Source organism: Copadichromis virginalis, linkage group LG9 (genome assembly GCF_057382275.1).
Source record: "Copadichromis virginalis isolate Kocher_CV1m ecotype Utaka linkage group LG9, C_Virginalis_male_GT1.1, whole genome shotgun sequence".
Lineage (NCBI taxonomy): Eukaryota > Metazoa > Chordata > Actinopteri > Cichliformes > Cichlidae > Copadichromis > Copadichromis virginalis.
Window position 1 is genome coordinate 548,735 of NC_140626.1, and position 21,230 is coordinate 569,964.

Consider the following 21,230-nt stretch of genomic DNA (forward strand, 5'->3'; position numbering starts at 1 on the left):
AGGAGAACAATCTCAAATAGATGAAGACCTGGTTAGCATGGTGATTGAGGACTCACAGCCATTTAGCATTGTGGAGGACAAAGGATTTAAAAGATTTGTTAAATCATTAAATCCTAGCTATGTTCTCCCCACTAAAAAGCTCATAAAAGCAGTGAAAATTTAGTTTTTACAGAATAAAATGTGGGCAGGACTGAGGCTCAAAGCCTCAGTGTGTAGCTGTCCATACCTCAACGTTACAAAAGCACAACCACTGTCCACACCCCAACCACACCTCACCTCACAGTAAATGATCACTTCCATTTTAAGCATTTCCAAATGATCATTTTCCATACTGCCACTATAAATATACACAGTATACTGCCATCACTACAATATACATGTTTTACACACTCCTTTTGTTGTTGACATTTACAGGCTGTGTGCAAAAGGCCACACTCTTCAAATTCATGCAAACTAATATTTTTACGTCCAGTAGATGTCCTACTAGAGCAAATGAAGCTTCAAGACGCTTTGTGCTGGGGTGAACCAATTGGATGAAAAGCTTCAGTGCTTCATGAAGCTTCATCTGCCCATCACTAGTGAATAGTCTCCCAGAACCTGCTGCCCACTTTCCTGCTTTGGATTGTTGGTGTGTGGATTTATGTGGTGGAGCACAAGTATGTGAGATGACCTTTCCCTTCCCTCCCTGGACCCCTGGATCTTTCCCCCCACATGTATATATTGTGCGCTTGGTGTTGTGTAAATTAACTGTCGTATTGAACTTTGAATTCCAGTCTGTGCCTGAGTACTCTCCCTACCGGTGACAGACAGGTGACTTACATTATGAACTTTTCCAAACAAAAGTTATCTTGACTTTATTGAACCTTCTCATAAGTAATAATCCTCTTTCTGTAAAACATCAGAAAACATTGAAAATATCAATATTAGTATTGTGTAATTTATACAGTTCATAATTTCATGAAGGAATTGTCATTTATCTGCGTCATTTGACCCAGTGTTTTGAGTTTTGTGTGTTTTGGTGTCATTTTTGTATTATGGTTTATGTCTTAGGCTCATTAGTAGTCTTTAGTTTTGTCTGTTTTGAGGTTCTTCTGTTCTCTGTTTGGTTCCTTGTCCATTAGGTTCCCCTTGTGTCTCTGTCCTCTGTGTCCCCCTCTGTGCGTTTGTTTTACTTTGATAGTCTCCTGTCTGGTGTGTGTCATGTTCAGTTTACTGGTTTAGTTTCTTGTATTTGACGGTCCAGAAAATATAATATAGTCACTCTACGTCTGACCAGGTATCAGTTATTCAACTTAAACTAAATTTCAGTACTGGCAGGCAAAGTGTTTCCAAGGCAACAAGGTAAAGGAATAATATGATGTAGTCACACCACGTGACAGATAGCGGCACTGTGATTCACAAAGTCTCTTAAACATTTATGCAGGACAGCAGTCTTCTACTACTTTATACTTAAACACTTGCACCTTTAAGGATATATGTGCCTTGCTGCTCTTGTTGTCGTCATCTAACACATTTCTAACAGTCTGTCCTCTCATCATCTTTCACTTTTTCTCATTTCCTCTCTTCACTTTTATCATTATCTGTCACATCTTCTTGATTACTATGTGACAAATCGTCTACAAGCACACAGACCTGTTAACCTGCTTACCAACTGTTTTCCGCCTGTGTGGTGTTAAGGCACACCAGAGGTCAAAGCAGAGTATAAAAGACCAGGTCAATAGAGAAAGGCACAAAACGCACCTCTGTTTATGAAACTGTAACATTACAATTACAGTACCTTAGTTGAGTATGCCTAATGGCAGCATGTTAGCATCCAGTACCTGAAATTAGATTTAGGGTATGGATGTCAAATACAGAAATATCATGATATTGCAGGTGTACTGGCTAGTTAAGCCATACATCAAAACATTTGCATCGGCTCACTGACCGTGTTTCATTTTCACTAACAAACAAACCCATGTATTGCCGTTTACATTCACTCGTTAACATAAATATCTAATCATCCAGTTGTGTAGCAGCATTCATGCATGTAGACATCAGAAATAGATAGAAAGGTGATTTAAGTGACTTTGAATGTCTGCTCCAAGTATTTCAAAACTTCTGATCTACTGGGATTTCCCCACACAGCCATCTGTAAGGTTCTCACTGGAAAACATCCAGTGAGTGATGGGGGAAAAAAAACATGTTGACGATGCCAGACATTAGCGGAGAATTGGTCAAGCTACTTCAAGCTTACAGAAAGCTGAAAGTTATGCAAATAACCACTCACAGAAGAGCATCTCTGATAGCACGACATGAAGATCATGGAAGAATGGAGTGATCCTTGCTAATAACAGGCCAGGTTGTTGGTGGTGTAATGGATATTCAGCAGACTAAGCCACCATGTCACAATATTCAGATTATATCAGATTGTGTTTTTTTAATAATAGAATGAGTTTTACTCAAATGCCTTCCACAGCAGCTGTGATACAAAATGTTGCAAAATTAAGAAAAATGTTTCCAACACCGTGTTAAATCTCTGCCACAAAGAATTAAGACTGGCAAAAGGGAGGCCAACCCAATACTAGCAATGTGTACCTAATAAAGTAAACATTGCACATCCCCATTTTTTAAATAAACAGTGTATTAGGAATTGTGAGGGTGTTAGTGTGATATTTACTGTGGGTTATAAGTAAAACTTCAGAGTAAAACATGATAAATTAATTTGGGAAGGTTAATAAATGTAAGAAGCTAATTTCATGCAACATTTTGCAGTTTTGCTTCTCCTCCAAGAACACAATATTTTGGCTCAATAAATACAAAAGTATATATTTCACTTGAATGCCAAGCCATTAAAGAGAAAATTTGATAACTGTGCATCATCTTCATTTTAGGAACATTAAAAATAAAATATATATGATAAACTTATGATAAATACACAAAAATACACGAAATGATAAAAAATAATAATAAATATTTTACTGGAGATAAACAGCTAATCAAACTTCACTTCAAAGTACCTTTTTAAAAGAAATATTGTATGGAAGTGCTTTTTCACCAACAGACACTTCCACACTCATTTCTTCTGCACTTGAGCGTAGATACACTCTGGGCCATCAGCTGTCTGTGATGGCCTGTCTCTGCTTTGAGTCTTGCACACTTTGACCTGTGAATACACCAAATCCTGCTGCTGTGTGCTCTCCTGCAATCGGTCTAAAGAAGGTCCGGGTCTCTGCTTGGAGAAGTCAATCTGTCCATAATGGATGTCTTCATTTTCTGCTGTTCTGGCTGCTTCTTGGAGAGACAGACTCTGAAATCAAACACACCAAACTTGAGATGTAATGAAGAACTGGGAGAAAACTCTGTTTGACTCAATCAGTGATATAATTTGATACCTTCAGAGTAGCAACTTGATGCTTTGAAAGCAAGTAAAACACAAAAAACAGGACGTTTAATCGCATTTCATGTGAGTGAGGAATCTGCTCCATCTCACCCCATTAGAGCACTTTGTCCTCAGACTGCTGGTTTACTTACTGGGAGGCAGAGTATTCAGCTTTCAGGCCACTCTTCTGTGGAACCAGCTTCCAGTTTGGATGCAGGAGACACACACCCTCTCTACTTTTCTAAGATTTTTAAGATAAGATTTTCTTTTTAATAAAGCCTATAGTTAGGACTGGATCAGTGACCCTGAATCCTCCCTTATTACACTGCAGTTGGTATAGTCTGCTGGATGATTCCCATTATGTTGCTTTTTCACTCACTGTGCGTTTATATGCCACTCTCCATTTAATTATGTTTAATCTCTGTCTCTCTTCCACAGGGTGTCTTTGTCGTGTCTTCCTCCCCTCAACCCAACCAGGTGCAGCAGATGGTGGCCCCTCCCTGAGCCTGGTTCTGCTGGAAGTTTCTTCTGGTTTAAAGGGAGTTTTTCCTTCCTGCTGTCACCAAGTGCTTGCTCATAGGGCCTCATATGATTGTTGGGGTTTTTTGTCTGTTATTGTAGGGTCTTTACCTTACACTATAAAGCTCTTCATGAAGCTGGCTTGGCGTTGTATAAAAAAATTAAACTGAATTGAAAAGACTGCAGTCACTATTGTGCAGTCATGTTAAAACCACAATAAAGTTCAGTTTTCCCACCTGTGTCTGATCGGAAGCTCCATGTTTGACTGACTTCAGCCGCCTAAAAGGAACAAGACAACTTTTAGCTTAACTGTAGAAGTAAAAGGGAAAAAAGAAATAATTATATATATATAAACAAAGTGATGAACAAGCTACTCACAATGCTAAAAAAATTATTAAAATAGGTTAAGAAACAGACACTTACCAAATGATGAAAACCAAACAAATAAGTGTGATGATCCCAAGGATCCCTCCAACAGCAGCCCACCACGTATCAGTTCCTAAAGAAACACATGTTGAGTCTTTCTGCTCGGTATACTCAGTGTTCATTCATATATGTCCAGCCTCCTTATTTTACTTTCCCCTGCTATTTGCACTTGTACTTTGTGAAGATGTTCAACCGTGATGAACAGCTGACTACCTACATTTTTCTGAAAAGATTTATCCCATTCCTGATTATTTTGATCAATCTGTTATGACTAAAGTTAAACACAATGATTAGAATTGAGCCTTTACCTGAAATATTAAGATGAGTCTCTGCTGATGTCTGATTACCCAGATCATTAGTGGCCACACAGTAATAAACTCCTCCATCTGTTACATTGAAGCTGTAAATCTCTCCTTCAGATACTTTCACAGCTCCATCTCTGCTCTTCTTGAACCAGGTGAAGTTGCTGACTGGAGGTTTGGCTCTGCTGGAGCAGGTCAGGTTCACCCAGCTGCCTGCTGACACCAAACCTGATGGACTGATGGATGCTAAGGTGTCTTTAGGAGCATCTGGAGAAAAAGATTAACACATATCCCCATTATTCATTATAAACAGAATAATAAATAATGGGGATCCCATCAATCATGATATGTTGACAGGATCCAACAATAAACTCTGATTTTCTTACATGAAACATTGAGAGTCTCTTCTGTCTCTGCTGTCTTGGTGTCTTTTCCTTGGTTCACAGGATATCTGGCAGAGCAGCTGATCTTCGTTCCATCATGTGTGTCTGACAGAGTGATGTTCTGCTGGATTTTAGTTGTAAAGCTTCCATCTGTGTTTTGCTCTATTTTGCTGTGAGAGTCTTGTTGGAGATTCCAGGTGAGTTGAGGAGGGGAGTGTGGACAGGGAGTGAGAGCTGAGCAGGTTATAGTGACAGACTCCTTCTCCTTCAGATCACCTGGGATTGTAATATTGGGCCTCCAAGGAGAGTCTGTGGTTTCACATCACAAACATATTAGAAATGAAGAGCACACTACACTTTATACATGTTTAAATCTTCAAACTTCATCCTGTGATCTCGTTATCCAAAATTCATAGATAATTTTAGAAATCAGATCCTGAGCAGAGCAAACATTATAAATAAGGAAATATAAACACCATTCAGGCTATTAAGACAATAATTGTGACTGTAACATAGTATATCCTCAACAGACATAGACAGAGAAAAAAAATCTAACAATCAAGAACAAAACTACAAAATTATTGTTTGCTTTAACTATGAAAAAGCAAGAATTCGTTACCTCTGACAGTTATTTGAAGAGGATCACAAGAAGCTGTTGCCTTGAATGGTTCACTCTCTACTCTGAAGAAGTATGTGTCTGTGTATGTGGTGGTTAAATTAGAAAACAGAGTGGTGCAGTCTCTCTGACTCAGGTTCCCAGTAATACTCATTGGATAGATGCTAACTGCTCCATTACTGTTGAAGATCACATTGTTTGGATTTTCGCCAAATCTAGAATCATTTTTAATCCACACTCCAAAGATTTTTCTTGTGCTGATAAATGTCTGTTCGTCTTTGGGTCTGAAGTTACATGGGATTTGCAAACAAGATCCGCTCAGTGCTTCCAGCTTCTTTGGTGCAGTTATGGAGAGTGCTGGTTGTTTTGTACAGTCTGCCAAAGCACCTGTAAATACATTTTATGGATTAAGTTATTCACACATTAATACTGTACTGTAGTCCCACCAAGATTTAAAACATAATCTTTGATTAAATGATTCAATTACATTGATTTTTGTATCTGTGTGTTTATTACACAATCACAGGTTTTAACAGAGCTCATCTAGAGCTGAATTAGACATAAAGGGTTACTGATTATTTCTTTTTCTTTTGTCATGATTCAGTTTTTAAATTAGACATTAAAAGTGTAGTTGATTTAATATACTTTCTTTATTTTTTCTTAAGCTGTAGGTGTTACAAGCTGTAGCTTCAGCCAACACCCTTTCAGTCATTTGACTTCTTCTTCTGTTATCATTTAAATTCTTGTTTTGTAAACAAACCAAAGAGAAATTACCAATTAAAGAATTTCAATTTCAAGTTAGGACAATAACAGTTGGAAAAAGTAGCTGTAGGGTCACTTTTTCTTCCAAATAAAATTCACATTTTAAATGATTTCAATATAAGTGAACAAACGGCTCACCTGAAACAAAGAGGAGAACCGATAACATGCCGACTGTCACCATGTTCACAAACTCCTTCCCTGCATTTTAACAGACAAACACAAAGACATCTGTTTATCTAATCATTCCACACATGAAGTTTTAAAACAGCCCCGACAAAGTTGTTTCACAGAGAACTTCCCCTATTTAACGACATTTTTTTTTCTTAGCAGTGATCTCTCTGAATCTATAATCACACAGTTCATTTAAAACAACAACACAACTAAGTAAAATTTAATACATATTACATTTAAAATTACTTAATGCGTCTTTCATTTAAGTAAAAGAATAAATAATTATTAGTTTTAGAGAGTAACAGTGAAATGTTTCCTTACCAAGTGAACGAGTGATTTCACAACGAAATGAGGGGGTTTTAGCACAGTTACAGTGAACCATGTAGCCTGACTGCTGTTAAAAAGAAGGAAGTTCAGAAGGAGAACATGCTCTTTAAGAAAGTGTCCTAAGGCCAGCCTGCTTGGTTTCAAAGCTGCTACAGGCATGGCATCACATGATGCTCTGACCGAAGCAGAAAAATAGTCACTTATCTGTCCTTCCTGTTAATATCCTCTGATAAAGAAAGTCAAAGATTACAACATCGTTAACGTCTCAAAGTACTTACAAACCATCAAAGAGCTTCTTTACTAACTTGAGTTATTCTAAGGTTTTGTGCTTTTATATTATATATTTAATAACATGAATGAAATTATATCTGTCATGTTTCACTTAGAGTGGATTCAAAGGGGCAAACCAACTCAGTCGTACAAACACGTGAAAAAGTTGATTTATGGTGAATTAAAGAAGAAAAATGGAAACACTTGGTGAGCAAGTGGAACGGGAAGGACCTGAGGAGAAAGGAAGAGGACAAAGACCGGTGATAAGCGCACACACAGTAACGTTAGATTAATGGGAGCAGGCAGCTGGACGTTTGGGAAAGGTGCAGGAAGGTGATGAGGAGAAATCCAGGTAAGCAGGTGAAGCACCAGCGTGAAGGTCCGAAGTGAGGAATCCGTGCCTAACGCTGTTCTCCAGGGGGCGAACGGAGTAAACAGACGAGCGATCTTAGTAGGAGTAGCTGCAGAGGGATGACGAGAAGATGAAGATTACAGCTGGAGATTCCCGGAATGAGCCCATTACCACAGAGCTGAAGCACAGCTGGCACACCGCTGTTCATCACCAGCTTGACGATGCCAAACACCACAAGCTGAACACCCCGAGAACTGCGGCCACACCCACTCACCCACCTAAAGAAAACAGGAAAAGCAAACCCCACCCATCTCGGATCCTTGCAATATCAACAGTAATTATACACACAAGTATTCTGAAGATGTCTGGGCACAAATGATTAAAACTGGTTATAACTGAAAGCTTTAATCTCAACCTCCAGTTTAGGGATGGGTACCGGTATCCGGTGCCATTATGGCACCAGTTCTGACATAAACGGTAGTAACCAGACAGTAACCAGACAGTAACCAGACCGAAAAGCAGCGCACATTTCGGTACTTTATTTTTTTTCCTGAGCATAAGAGTTATAAGTTATAAGATACAATCCAAGTCATAACATTGCTGTAGGGAGCTGCAGATTTGGTTGCAGGTTAACATAGCTGGACTGGCCATCAGGCATACCGGTAGTGATGTGCGGATCGATACTGAAATATCGACTCCTCCGATACCAGTTATTTATGTTCTAGAATCGATTCTCACATTAAAATATCGACATTTGAGTAATTTAGGGTAAATTTGTAGTTTATCATTAACAGGAACACAGTGGAAAGAAACTATATCATTCGGATTGTCTACATTGGAAGGAACTACTTCCTCTTCCGCCTTCCATAGTCATGTGCAAAATACAGCTGTATAAATGTGTCGCAGCACTATGGCGTGCGCACTCACAACAATGGCTGAGCGTAAATGGAGTCATGTGCGGAAGTATTTTACCTCCACAAACAGCCGAGATGTGGTTTGCAATACATGTGGCAAAAAGTGAGGTGTTGTGGCAACAACACTAACCTCGTCAAACACTTCAGAGTAAATCATATCACAGAATATAACGAGCGTATGTTAAGGGGGAACTGAAGAGGAGGAGTGGACAGGGAGAGGTGCTGCTAGGGGGAGATAGACGTCTCTCATGGAGTCCTTTAGTAATCTCATGTCTTGTAATCATGATGAAGTTACAATAAAAGATACAATAAATAAAATACGTTATTGTACAAAGTATCGGTATCGGATCAATATCGTCGATACCACCCTGAATTTAACTTGGTATCAGATCGGAAAGGAAATCAGTGGTATCGCACATCACTACATCCCAAGCATTTGCCCAGTGGGCTGATGACTTTTTTTTTTTTTTTTTTTGTAACGGCATGAACAATGAGAGGTGGTGCATTGGCCAGATGCTGGCAGATGTGTAAAAATAACTCAGTTGTTTGGTGGTGACTATGGCGGAGCTTCCACAAAGGCCAGCAGGTGGATGAGTGAAAGGGGAGGCAGGAGGAGGAGAGACCCGAGGCGGCCGCCGGTCCGAGTGTCAGGTGAACTGAACTACAGGTAAGAAGTTATGACCTGCAGTCTATCTGGGTCAGATATAAACCAAGTTTAGGTGGAGTTTATTTTCGTTGTGCTGACTTTTTACTGTCAGTTACAATAACACGTACTGTGTACTAGCTAGCATGACGGAGTTTATTTATAGCTGGGTGGGTGCTATGATGTTACTGATAGTGAACTTTATTTTATTCATAAGGTTAGTTAGTAGAGTTGCCAACGGCTCCTTAAAAAATTTAATGGTCCCTCATTCAGAGAAAATATTATGTGTTTCGTGTTGAGCTAAGAAGGGACGCAGTTTGTCCCGAACTTTAGCTACAATGGAAAAAGACACAAAGCTGGTTTTACTCTGTCGTTACGCTGCACAGCTGCCTCTTCTTCTCTCATCCTCTCCCCCTCCCTCTCCTGATCGGCTTTTCTCTCTTGTTTGTTTATCGCCTACTTTGCGCCAGAAAGAGGAAACCAGCGGATGTCACGCTAAACAACAGCAGCACGTTTAAGCTTGATCAGCTGTTTTTAGAATTTATTTAATATTAATTTCTAGTATCATCTGATGTTTGCTGGAGCCACAGCTGTAAAACTGCTGGTCATGATGTCGGTTTGTATATCTGGTGAGAGGGAAACATGAAGATGAAACCAGGAGATGTCCTTACTGAATCATCAGAGCTGAACAGGTGATGGAGAAACAGGTTTACCTTTTAGGTGACATGAATGAGTTGAAGGGAAGTTATGAGCTGTTTCTGAGAGACAAATAACACCAGGATCCTTTTTTAATGTAACTGACTGCTGATAACTGTGCAGGGGCGGGTCTAGCAAAGTTTTGCCAGGGGGCCAGGTAGGGCATTAACAGGGAGAGGGGGGCACAAAGAAATACTTTCTTATTCTCATTTAAAATGTCTCGCTTTTATTAAATAATTATCTGAATCTTGCGAACAAAGTTTTTATCTGATTTAAAATGCATAGAAATCATACATATACCAACAAGACAGTGTACATCACTGTCACAACAGCGTTTGTTTTCATTCAAAGGCTTTATGGCTTTAATACCTGGTGGGCCGGTCTCTAGTCAAAATGCCCGATTTTCTGTCCCAGTCCAGCCCTGCAGGTTAATACTGGCAGTGTTACCATGCCAGCTGACTGTATGTCATCATCAGCGAGTGTTGTTCTTTATACATCATTATTACCAAAGTTTATCATAAGGCAGCATAGAAAGTATTTACTTGCTTTCAGGTTTCATTCAAATGTTAGTCTTTTCATTTGTTTCCCCACTTTCTTCCTGTTTCAAAATCAAACACCAGTTTGTGAGAAGATTATCTTCTTTTTTTAATAGGCAGATAAAGTTTTGCATTGGCATTGGCTAATTTGCCAATTGTATGTTAGAAATGTTCGTATTTTAATATTCAAAAATGTTTTTGCCCAAAACATATGTGCACTACATGTCAGTAAAAATACTAACAGTTGGTAGAATTTTATTTAAACATCATCTGCCAATTATATCTGCCACCCTTTTCCAAATCTGTGCCCCTACCTGGCCCCCCCAACAAAGATTTTCTAGACACGCCACTGCGCAAACCGAGTGCTGGTGGGTTGCCTGTTATCTGGCCCGGAGCAACATCCCCCAAAAACCCGAAGAGTAGAGTCCTGGCCCCTAGCCCTGCCAGTGTAGCAGAAATGATGACGGATGATGATGCAGCAGCAGCCGTTCTTCTCTGAGTGAGTGGCTTAATGTTGTTCGTGCGTAATTTACGTTGAGTAGGCTAACCACGTTATTACATTAATACACGTAAGATGAACTAGCAACTAGCAACTAGGTTTTTGGACAAAGTTTGTGGGTTTTTTTTCCATTGATTAAGCACTGCTTCCAGCCAAGAGTGATACCATATATGCCCCATAGCTGCAGAAAAGGCTAACATTGTTATCTTTTTACAAAAAAAACAGCTAAACATGAGAGGTTTTAGGACAAAGTTTGTGTTTTCTATTCTTTAAGCACCAGTTTGAGCACCGTTTAAGCACCTGCACCGTTTCAAAAGTACCGGTTTGGCACCGGTATCCGATAAAACCTAAACGATACCCATCCCTACTCCAGTTTCCTCTCTTTAAAACTACATGTTGTGAAACACATGCATCCAGTTCACTCACAAAGTGGACCTTTAAAGAGGAAAAAAAGGTTTCAGCAATCAGTCGAAAATCATGAAATCAATAAAGATTGTTTTTATTTTTGAAAGATGACATGGACAAACACAAAGCAGAATAAACACACGACAACCAAAATCATCCAGGTCACAGTCTTTATCCATAAGTTTGCTAATGTCTGGAATTTACTTAATTCGTCATTGGTACTATGAAGGTGATAATGTTTCTATGTTGCTATTGTTAAAGCTATAGTAATGAATCTTTTTCTAAATATATATAATTGGCTAGATCAGTTGTTTTCATCAGTGCTTTTGTTTATTATATGAATTTGTCTTTAAGAGTTTCAAGTGTTACATGAAACTCTTAAAGTGTATTCTGTGGTTTTGTGGATGAATCAAACTGATCATAATGGTAGAAAATACAAGTGCATTTACACATCAGTGATATGCTTTTTTTGGGAATTAGGATTCTGCCACCCAGTATTGGGTAATATATATTTCTTTAGCTTTTAAATGCTGCACTGTGGCACTTTTCAAAACCAGCAACAACTGCCTTTCTATCATGTGGCTGCTCGGTATGCTGTGTGCTCTACATTTGGTGAGGACACTAGTATTTACACCTTTCTTCTGTACTACCATTAAAACAACAGAGAATTTTAGAAACTTGTACAAGCTTTCGTTTCTTGCTAACCGTGGCAGTAAATGCAGGGATGTTTTAAGTTTTTACTTCCTTAGGTTATACTTCCTCATGAGACTTGCAGACACTTTAGTTGTTAGACTATAAGCTCTGCTTATCTTTCTGCCTCTGGTTTGTTGGGACGTCTCGATCTAAACCAGCTGAAAGAAAAAGGTGGAAACAAGTTAGAAAGGAGGAAAGCTTCTCATTTGATTTTGGTTACATTATAATTAATGCTGTAACTCATGTAAATACATTTGAAATGCCTCACCACTCAAAGATGACCAGTGTGCTGACAAGTATTATGATTCCCACAGTCTTCATTACAGTCATTTTCCCCCAGTGTTCATCACCTGCAATGCGACAGCACAGTCAACTCCTTGATGGAAAATGACTCCTCACAAATGCAATTCCTGTGTTTACCTTCAAACAGCAGCTGACTGCCTGCTGATATCTGGATGTCCAGATGATTCCCGCAGCTGCAGTAAAACAATTTGTCTCGATCGAATTTGGTCACCTCAAAGCTGTAAACCTTTGTGTCAGCTTTGATCATCTCCAGTTTATCACCACTGGTCATGAACCAGACATAGCTGTCAACAGGAGGGTTTGCCTGGCAGGAACAGGTTAGAGTCACCATGCTGCCCACTGATACAGGACCAGTGGGACTGATCAGCCTGGGAGGATCTGGAAGAGATTTTGGAGTGAATAAAGGTGCACAAAGAGAGAAGAGGCTCTTTATTAAGGTTTTCTCTAAAAGATAAGGCCTTCAAGTCCTACATGAAACATTGAGAGTTTCTTCTGTCTCTGCTGTCTTGGTGTCTTTTCCTTGGTTCACAGGATATCTGGCAGAGCAGCTGATCTTCTTTCCATCATGTGTGTCTGACAGAGTGATGTTCTGCTGGATTTTAGTTGTAAAGCTTCCATCTGTGTTTTGCTCTATTTTGTTGGGAGAGTCTTGTTGGAGATTCCAGGTGAGTTGAGGAGGGGAGTGTGGACAGGGAGTGAGAGCTGAGCAGGTTATAGTGACAGACTCCTTCTCCTTCAGATCACCTGAGATTGTAATATTGGGCCTCCAAGGAGAATCTGTGGTTTCACAACAGACACATCAAATTAATACAGGTATTATTTGGATTTTAGTACACAAGGCTGATAACCATTCAAATACAGTTGTGTACTTACAAGTGTGTAGTTTTTAAGCTTTGCGCTTTGAGGACTCATTGGCATAGAGGTGTAATCTCATTACATTATTTAATAATAATACATACTTGGGAACAATAATGTCTCAAAAAATAGCATTGTGCTCAGTGGAAAAATAAACCAATTCTGATAAAATTTGAGGAAAAATACTATAAAGCTACTCAGTGATGGTGGTTCAGTTCACGCCACTCTTTCAACTCACCCTGTAAATCTTTGTGATTGGATCTTCAGCAGTGATGATGTTATTGTGCTGACAAAAACTACGTTTTACTCAAGTACTCAAACCACCTTCATTTTCCTGTGGATTTTTTGAAAATACAAACCTATCAATGAGGATCGCCATCTGCATTGATACATCTTATACGCCTAGAATTGAAGCAAATATGTACTTGTGCTCATTCCCTGTGAAAACAATTTAGGCACACTAAAGTAAACCGATTGGTCCCAGATGACAAAGTTTTGCATTTCATATTAAATCTACTCTTAAATATATAATCGAGCTCTCTGGGGACATCTCAGGCCCTCCAAGGTTTGGAGGCTTATCTCCCCCTACCACCACTTCCCCTGCCAGTGGCGGACTCCCTCAGGCATCGGTGCGTTGGTGGTTCTTTGTGTCCGGGGATGGGCGTCCAGGTGCACACCGGCTCACTCCTTGGCGGCCGCTTATCGGGGCCTGGAGCCTGGGGCTCGCTTGGGCCTCTCGGCCTGGGGCTCGGTCACTCAGGCACGGCTGGCTGCCGGCGGAGCTCACGGGCGCGTCACTGCAACTCTCCCTGGCTTCTGCTCCGCGGCTGCTGAGTGAGCCCTCATCTGGGACTCTCCTCAGCTCTTTCTGGGACAGTGGCGCGGCTGCCCCTCTGTTGGTCTTTCTTGGTCTCTTGTGTTCTGGGGGCCTCTGGATGTCTGGAGTTTTGATCTCCTCCATACCTGCTTCATGCCCTGGAGGACGGGGCTGTGGCCCCCCCACACCCTTTAGCAGATCATTACATGAAGGAACCTTTTAAAAAAAAAAAAAAAACAAGCGCGTCCATGCTCACAGGTGTACACACGGGTGATCACACCCACAAACTACACCCTTTTTGGCTCCTACCTCAAAGCACACTGTGTTCTGTTGATCTTATGTGCTGCACAATAATGTTTAATATTTAGTATTTACTGTCATATTCCCATATATCATTGTGATGTTGTTTATTCTATTACTCTTGTTCTCTTCTGCTTGCTTTCTTTTTTCTTTCTCAGCAGGTGATCCAGGTGATTGATATATGCATTTTTTTTCTCTGCCCGTTCTGTTGGTTTTTGTTTTTTGCCCTTCTCCCCCGTCCCTCTTCTCAGCTGTTTCTCCTTCCCTCTTTCTTTCTCCCCTTCTTTCCCCCAGTCAAGTCTGTCCCGTATTCAGCAAGTGAAAATAAAATAAACAATAAAAGGTGAATCAAATGGACCATTACGGCAAGGCTGGGATGGTCAGTTTGGTAAAGTAAATCCGTTGGGCATCTTTCTTTGCCTTTAGACAACAATTCTGATGGCAAAAGAGCCAAACGGGACAGGCAAAAGAAAAAAAAAAAAAAAAAAAAATATATATATATATATATATATATATATATATATATAATCGAGCTTCATTATTGCACCTCACATGCTCTGGAGAAAGTTCTGTGCTGAAACACATGAGTACATTTCTGCTGTCAGTTGTTGACGCTGGAATACAGTCACACCACCACAGTTGTTACTTTTAAACTGCAACCTCTTTTCTACAACTGAGATTTGATGATTATAACATTTCTGGGCTCATTTTAGGGCTGTAAAATGTGGATCATATTTCTTTCCAGCCAATCACGCACATTGGGACAGGGTACAACAAACACAAACACTCTTTGTGAAGTCGAGGTGGTGTCATCTAAATAAATAGACATATGTTCTGGATTTCCACATTTATACCTAGTTCTTTTCTTGGTTATGACTCCAGCACAGGATTTTCCCTCTCTCTACTCTAACTTTCAGCCCTGTGATTTATGATGATGATTTAAAGTTTTCTATAACAATATAAATAATATAATTTGTTATTTATTATAAACTCTCTTACCTCTAACTGTAATTTGAAGATGATCACAGTAAGCTGTCGCCTTGAATGGTTCACTCTCTACTCTGAAGAAGTATGTGTCTGTGTACTTGGTGGATAAATCAGAAAACAGAGTGGTGCAGTCTCTCTGACTCAGGTTCCCAGTAATTCTCATTGGATAGATGCTAACTGCTCCACTACTGTTGTAGATCACATTGTTTGGATCTATTAAAAGTCTACTGTCACTTTTAATCCACACTCCAGCAACTGCTCTTCTCCCATTAAAAGCCTTTTCTGGTTTAGCTCTAAAGTTACATGGGATTTGGAGACAAGATCCACTCAGTGCTTCCATCTGCTCTGGTGTAGTGACGAGTAAAGCTGAATCCTCAGGACAAGCAGCCAGAGCGCCTGTGAATTTAGGAATTTAGTGTCTAGATTAAAATAATGTGGAAAATATTAGCATGCATGCAGATGTTCAAATGTTGGAGTAATGTCTCTGAAATAAAAACAACTCACTTGAAAGAATGAAGATACTCAGTAACATGTTGGCTCTCAACATGTTCACACACAGTGCTGCCATGACACTCATCATCTGACGTTGCAAACACAACTCAGTCAACAGGTCGACAAATTCCTAGCTTTACATATTTTATACATAGTGATATATTCAGGCATTTATATTTATCCACAGGATGAATACCATTGTCACATATAATATGATAATGTGTAAAATCTACTTACCCTGAAAGTCAAACCAACAAGGATCTCTTTTTTGGCTTAAAATGATAAGAAGTAAAAGTATCATACACGCACTTATACACACTCCACCTATCAAAAAGAGAAACAATAAGGTCTTGTAATATTTCTGCAAATGTGTAGCAACTTTGGGATTTCAGCTGCCAAAGGGAAATAATGAAAGAACGAATTTCCCTTTGTAAAATAAAAACCCATTTTGGGACTCAGTATGATGACCTGAAAGAATGTAATTCTGCATTAAAGCAATCAAAAAATCACAAAGCAGTCTTATAAGCTGTGCCTTCTTTATGTAGGGCACAATACATACATTTAAAAAAACAACAACTTTGTTTAAGCTGCACACCAACATAAGCAACACTGCATTATTAGCTAACCAGACAATTTCATCTTCCTGTCCTCGTGGTTTTCATTGTTTGTCATACAGTCACTGTGTCACCACAGTCAGTTTCTGCGTTGTTCTGATAAGAGCACAGCTACAAGTGCTAGAAATATCTTGCAATATGTCAACTCGTGTTTTTAGTCATTTATTTATGTTTCTTCTTTAAAATCAGTTCCAAAGATGCACAGTTTTTGCAGCTACATGTTAGCCTGATTGGTCAGTCTACATCACGCATGCCCTGAGATGAAGATCCATTTCATCTCATTAAAGAATGTTTTTTAGTGTCTCATTATGAAAGTCTGTGTAAAAATAAATGGTGAGGCCTTGTTTGGAGCAACAACACCAAATTATTTTTTAAAACTGTAGGAATCTAGGATACTAATACACACATGCCCTTTCTCTGTGGGCTGGAGAATAAAGGTGGATTTCTGTGCCTAGACTTCAAAATCAACTTGCAGCTGATCCCACAAATGTGGAGCAGTGACTGCATAAGCTCTGATATCTTTTAGTTTGAGGCGTGACCCCAGGACATGTAAAGAATGCAAATGAATGAGACTGGTGCTATGCAGATGGGTCCTGACCATCAAGAGCCTTAGAAACACTAAATACAATCTTAAACTGACTTCTAAAATGGAGAGCAGTGAGGCCAGGGCTGGAATGGTATTTATATTTTTTTGGAGTCAATTGACAGTGTTGCTGCTGAATTTCAAACTATCTCCAACGATGTCAAAAGAGATTGGAGGAGACTTGGGAGTTACAGTTATCCAGATGCAATAAAGTTTTGGACTTTTCCCTATCTTTAGCTATCTTCAACAACAGAACAGATTTGTCTGTCAAAGGAAAGTTTAGAGTCAAGAATAACACATGTGTGTCTTGAACAGCAGCTGTGGGTGCAAATTGTGTTGTTGCTGTAGTTATGCTGCTCAGGCAGTGTGCAGGCTGCAGCCTTGGACTTAACTTTGAGTTCACAATCAGTTCCTGTGTAAGACGGTAGTTATAAATTTAAGGAAGCTGATGTCAAAGACTGTTGGGAACTTGTGCAACACTTATTACTGCTAAGGAAATGAGAGCTTCTGACATCATGGGTACACTTTTCTTCACAGCATTGCAGCTTTTTATAGATTTATTGAATAAATGTTTTTGAAATCATATTTTCTTTTAAGCATTTTTCTATGTGTACCACCTTATTAATTAGTATTGTTTTGAAGATGATCAAATGTTTACTTGTCTGTGTGTCAAAAAAGTCAGTCGTGTTTGCAGAGTTTTCTTTTTTCATCGCAATAGCAAGCCATGAAATTTTGTCCATAATATTTAAGATGATAAAACTTCATTAACTGTAAAATTGAATCTGCTGCATGAAACGACATATTGGCAGTGTAGTATACAAGCTTCATCTCACTGTGGCTCAGATGGCCACAAAATGAAATCTCACTTTTTCATATCTGCAATTTCATCAAGCTCAAACAAACCATTAAACCCTGCAGGGTTAAGCACAAAGGAAGTGGTACTGTTTGACACACATTTTAGTTGTCATGCCATGACTGTGGGATTCTCAGGACGAACTTGCAGCACACGCATTGTGTGTTTCTTGCTGTAATGTTGTTCTCCTTTTAACATTCTGTTTGTTTTATGTGAATTTACGCATTCTTTAACCTAATATATAAATATATAAGATTTCCTGTCAACACATGTGTGTGCAAGTGCAATCAACCCTTTTCTATTTAGAGCAGGAACCCAAATGCCCTGCAGAGAAATTGCACTCAGCATGGTGTGGATGCCCTGATATATAGTTTTTACACATGATAAGTATTTCAGCTGTAGGCATGAAGCAAGGCTTTATGCATATATGCATAGAAATAGAGTATATAAGGCAAAAACAGACTTTGTACAATTCTAAGGAGCTTGAAAGTCAATATTTGTTATGATCACTGTTAATCCTGAACTTAGGACTGTGTAATACTGCAAATTTCAATATTGATCTGATACCAAGCAGAGGTCCAGTATTGCCAATACCATTACTTTTAACTTATAAAGACATCTTATGTGTGTCATGATTTCTGAAATAAATCGTCATCAATTTTCAAAATTCTGGACACATTTTAATCACCACTAAATCACTGAGAACTCCATAATATTTCACAATAAAACTAACCTTTCTTGCTTTTTTAAGAGTCCTGGAATGTAAATATGCACTTTGGGCCAGCTGCAGTGGTTTTAAAGTGTTATATAACATAAATTGACCAGATTACAGATAAGGAACTAGATACAGTTATTGCCGAACAAAAAACAAATAAAGCCCCAGGAAGCGATGGCTTTCAGGCTGAATTTTACAAAGTTTTCAAAGAAGAACTCAAGCCACTTCTTCTATCTTGCTTCAACTGGACTCTGAATCAGGGAATAGCTCCACCATCATGGGGAGAAGCTATTATAACAATCTTACCCAAAGAAGGAAAAAACAAAGAATACTGCAAGAATTATAGACCCATTTCCCTCCTAAATAACGACTATAAATTGTACGCTTCGATCATTAGCAAAAGACTCCAAAAATTTGTACCAGATCTGATAGAAGTGGATCAAACTGGATTCATCAAGGGACGTCAGGCACAGGACAATATAAGGAGAGTCCTTCACATTATTGACAATGCAGAAAAAACGAATATCAGTACTGTGTTAATTAGCTTAGATCAAGAAAAGGCATTTGATAGCGTAAGCTGGCTCTTCCTATTTGGAGTATTGGAAAAATTCGGGTTTAAGGACAGCTCAATACAATGTATAAGGACAATCTATAATCAACCTACAGCTAGAATCAAGGTGAATGGTAGTCTGACAGATAGAATTCGGCTATATAGAGGTACAAAACAGGGCTGTGTCTTGTCACCAATTCTTTTTGCTTTATATGTTGAGCCACTAGCACAAGCAGTGCGACAACATTCAAAGTTGGAGGGGGTATCCCTTGCTGGACAAAAACACCTTATTGGATTGTTTGCTGATGACGTTATTATTTTTCTACGAAACCCTGACAAGTGCTTCCCAATTTTGATGCAACTATTCCATACCTTTGAATACTTATCAGGCTATAAAATTAATGTATCCAAAACACAAATTCTATCATTCAATTATATACCCTCCCAAAAGATCAGAGACGAATACAAATTAAATTGGCACTCGAACAACATGAAATATTTGGGCGTAACCTTGACAAAATCATTATCAGATATGGCGGACATAAACTATAATCAGGTGGAGGGCAACATTAGAAAAGATCTAGAATGGTGGTCGGCAACACCTACAAACTTCTACTCAAGAATCCAAATAATAAAGATGAATGTTCTCCCAAGACTGTTATACATGTTTCAGTCACTCCCACTTCCTATATCTCAAAAAAAATTCAAAATATGGGACAAGATGATATCAAGGTTTATTTGGGGTGGGAAGAAGCCCAGAATAAGACTAACAACACTGCAACTCCCGAAGCGCAAGGGAGGGATGGCCTTGCCGAACCTAAGGGAATACTTCTATGCAGCCCAACTCAGACCACTTGCTGGTTGGTGTAGACCAGAATATGAGGCAAGATGGAAGGAAATTGAGAAAGAAATCGAGGGAAACAACATTCAGATTTTTATCTCTGACAAACATTTAATGACAAAGAATAAAAGTGGAATGAATCAAATTGTGAAATTTACATTAGACATATGGCACACAGTAATAGAAAAATGTCAGTTAAAAGAACAATTATTTATACTCAGATGGTTTAGACATGATAAAAATTTCAAGGCAGGACAACTGGACCAAACATTCAAACAGTGGGAACTAAAAGGGATTACAGCAGTTTGTACCCTTATGAAAAACGGAGGACTAATGAGTTTCCAACAACTAAAAAACAAATACAAATTGGAAAATAGAGATTTCTTTAGATATTTGCAAGTTAGGGACTACTACGCAAAACAAATAAAATCTGACTGGCTTGGGAAACCACTGGGGGTTGTCGGAAAAGTAAAAGATTGCTATGAACATAAACAATTTAAAACTATTTCCACCTTCTATAGGTCATTAGAAGAAAATAGACAAGATTCAACACTCTATATTAAAAAGAAATGGGAAGTTGAACTGACCATAAAAATAACAGAGAAAGAATGGCTCAATATGTGTGAATTGCAACACAGTACAACTAATTCGCCGTTGTGGAGGGAATTTTGTTGGAAAAATTTGACACGTTTTTTCATTACACCCAAAATAAAAAGCAAACTGACCTCAAGTTTACAAAATTGTTGGAGATTGTGTGGAGAAATGGAAGCGGATCATTCTCATGTATTCTGGAAATGCATTAAAATTAAAAAGTATTGGGAAGACTTAAAAATGAATATGGATAATATTTTGAGTTATACATTCCCAAATACTTGCCAAGTGATGTATCTAGGAAACATAAAAGAATACATACAAAAAGAGGACGTGTATTTAGTCAAAATAATTCTGGCCGCAACAAAAAAAGCAATTACAAAGAAGTGGTTACATCCAGATCCTCCCACCCAGCGGGATTGGATCAGTATTGTAGAGGATATCTCAGAGATGGAAAAAATAACACTCAACATTAGACTGATGGGAGGTAAATACGACAGACTATGGAGGAAGTGGAAAACATTCAGAAGTGACACAAATGAAATAACATAATAGGTTTTCTTTTTTTTTTTTTCTGCAATGTGATAAATGGAGAAAGATATGTAAACTCCAGACTCTGTTTGTTTATATGTATGTCTGTTTGTTATTTTCTTTACTGTATGTCCACAATGTCAAAATAACCTAATAAAAATCAAAGTAAAAAAAAAAAAAAAAAGAGATTGGAGGAGACTTGGGAGTTACAGTTATCCAGATGCAATAAAGTTTTGGACTTTTCCCTATCTTTAGCTATCTTCAACAACAGAACAGATTTGTCTGTCAAAGGAAAGTTTAGAGTCAAGAATAACACATGTGTG

At 38.7% G+C, this 21,230-nt stretch overlaps 2 protein-coding genes across 2 annotated transcripts; both read right to left on the minus strand.

The window, feature by feature from the left end:
- Positions 1–1,714: 1,714 nt before the first annotated feature.
- Positions 1,715–6,932, minus strand: LOC146701044 (B-cell receptor CD22-like). Its single transcript, XM_085467373.1, has 8 exons — positions 6,862–6,932; positions 6,508–6,567; positions 5,611–5,994; positions 4,995–5,300; positions 4,615–4,875; positions 4,304–4,379; positions 4,117–4,159; positions 1,715–3,289 (listed from the first exon to the last, which is right to left on the minus strand). Exons 1-8 carry the CDS (start codon positions 6,920–6,922, stop codon positions 3,056–3,058), a joined length of 1,425 nt encoding a protein of 474 aa, XP_085323499.1. The 5' UTR covers positions 6,923–6,932; the 3' UTR covers positions 1,715–3,055.
- A 4,323-nt stretch (positions 6,933–11,255) lies between these two features.
- LOC146701045 (myelin-associated glycoprotein-like) lies at positions 11,256–15,940 on the minus strand. The gene is made up of 7 exons (XM_085467377.1): positions 15,867–15,940; positions 15,642–15,717; positions 15,150–15,533; positions 12,650–12,955; positions 12,296–12,556; positions 12,144–12,225; positions 11,256–12,033 (listed from the first exon to the last, which is right to left on the minus strand). The coding sequence occupies exons 2-7, from the start codon at positions 15,715–15,717 to the stop codon at positions 11,988–11,990; spliced, it is 1,155 nt and encodes a 384-aa protein (XP_085323503.1). The 5' UTR covers positions 15,867–15,940; the 3' UTR covers positions 11,256–11,987.
- Between the last annotated feature and the right edge of the window lie 5,290 nt (positions 15,941–21,230).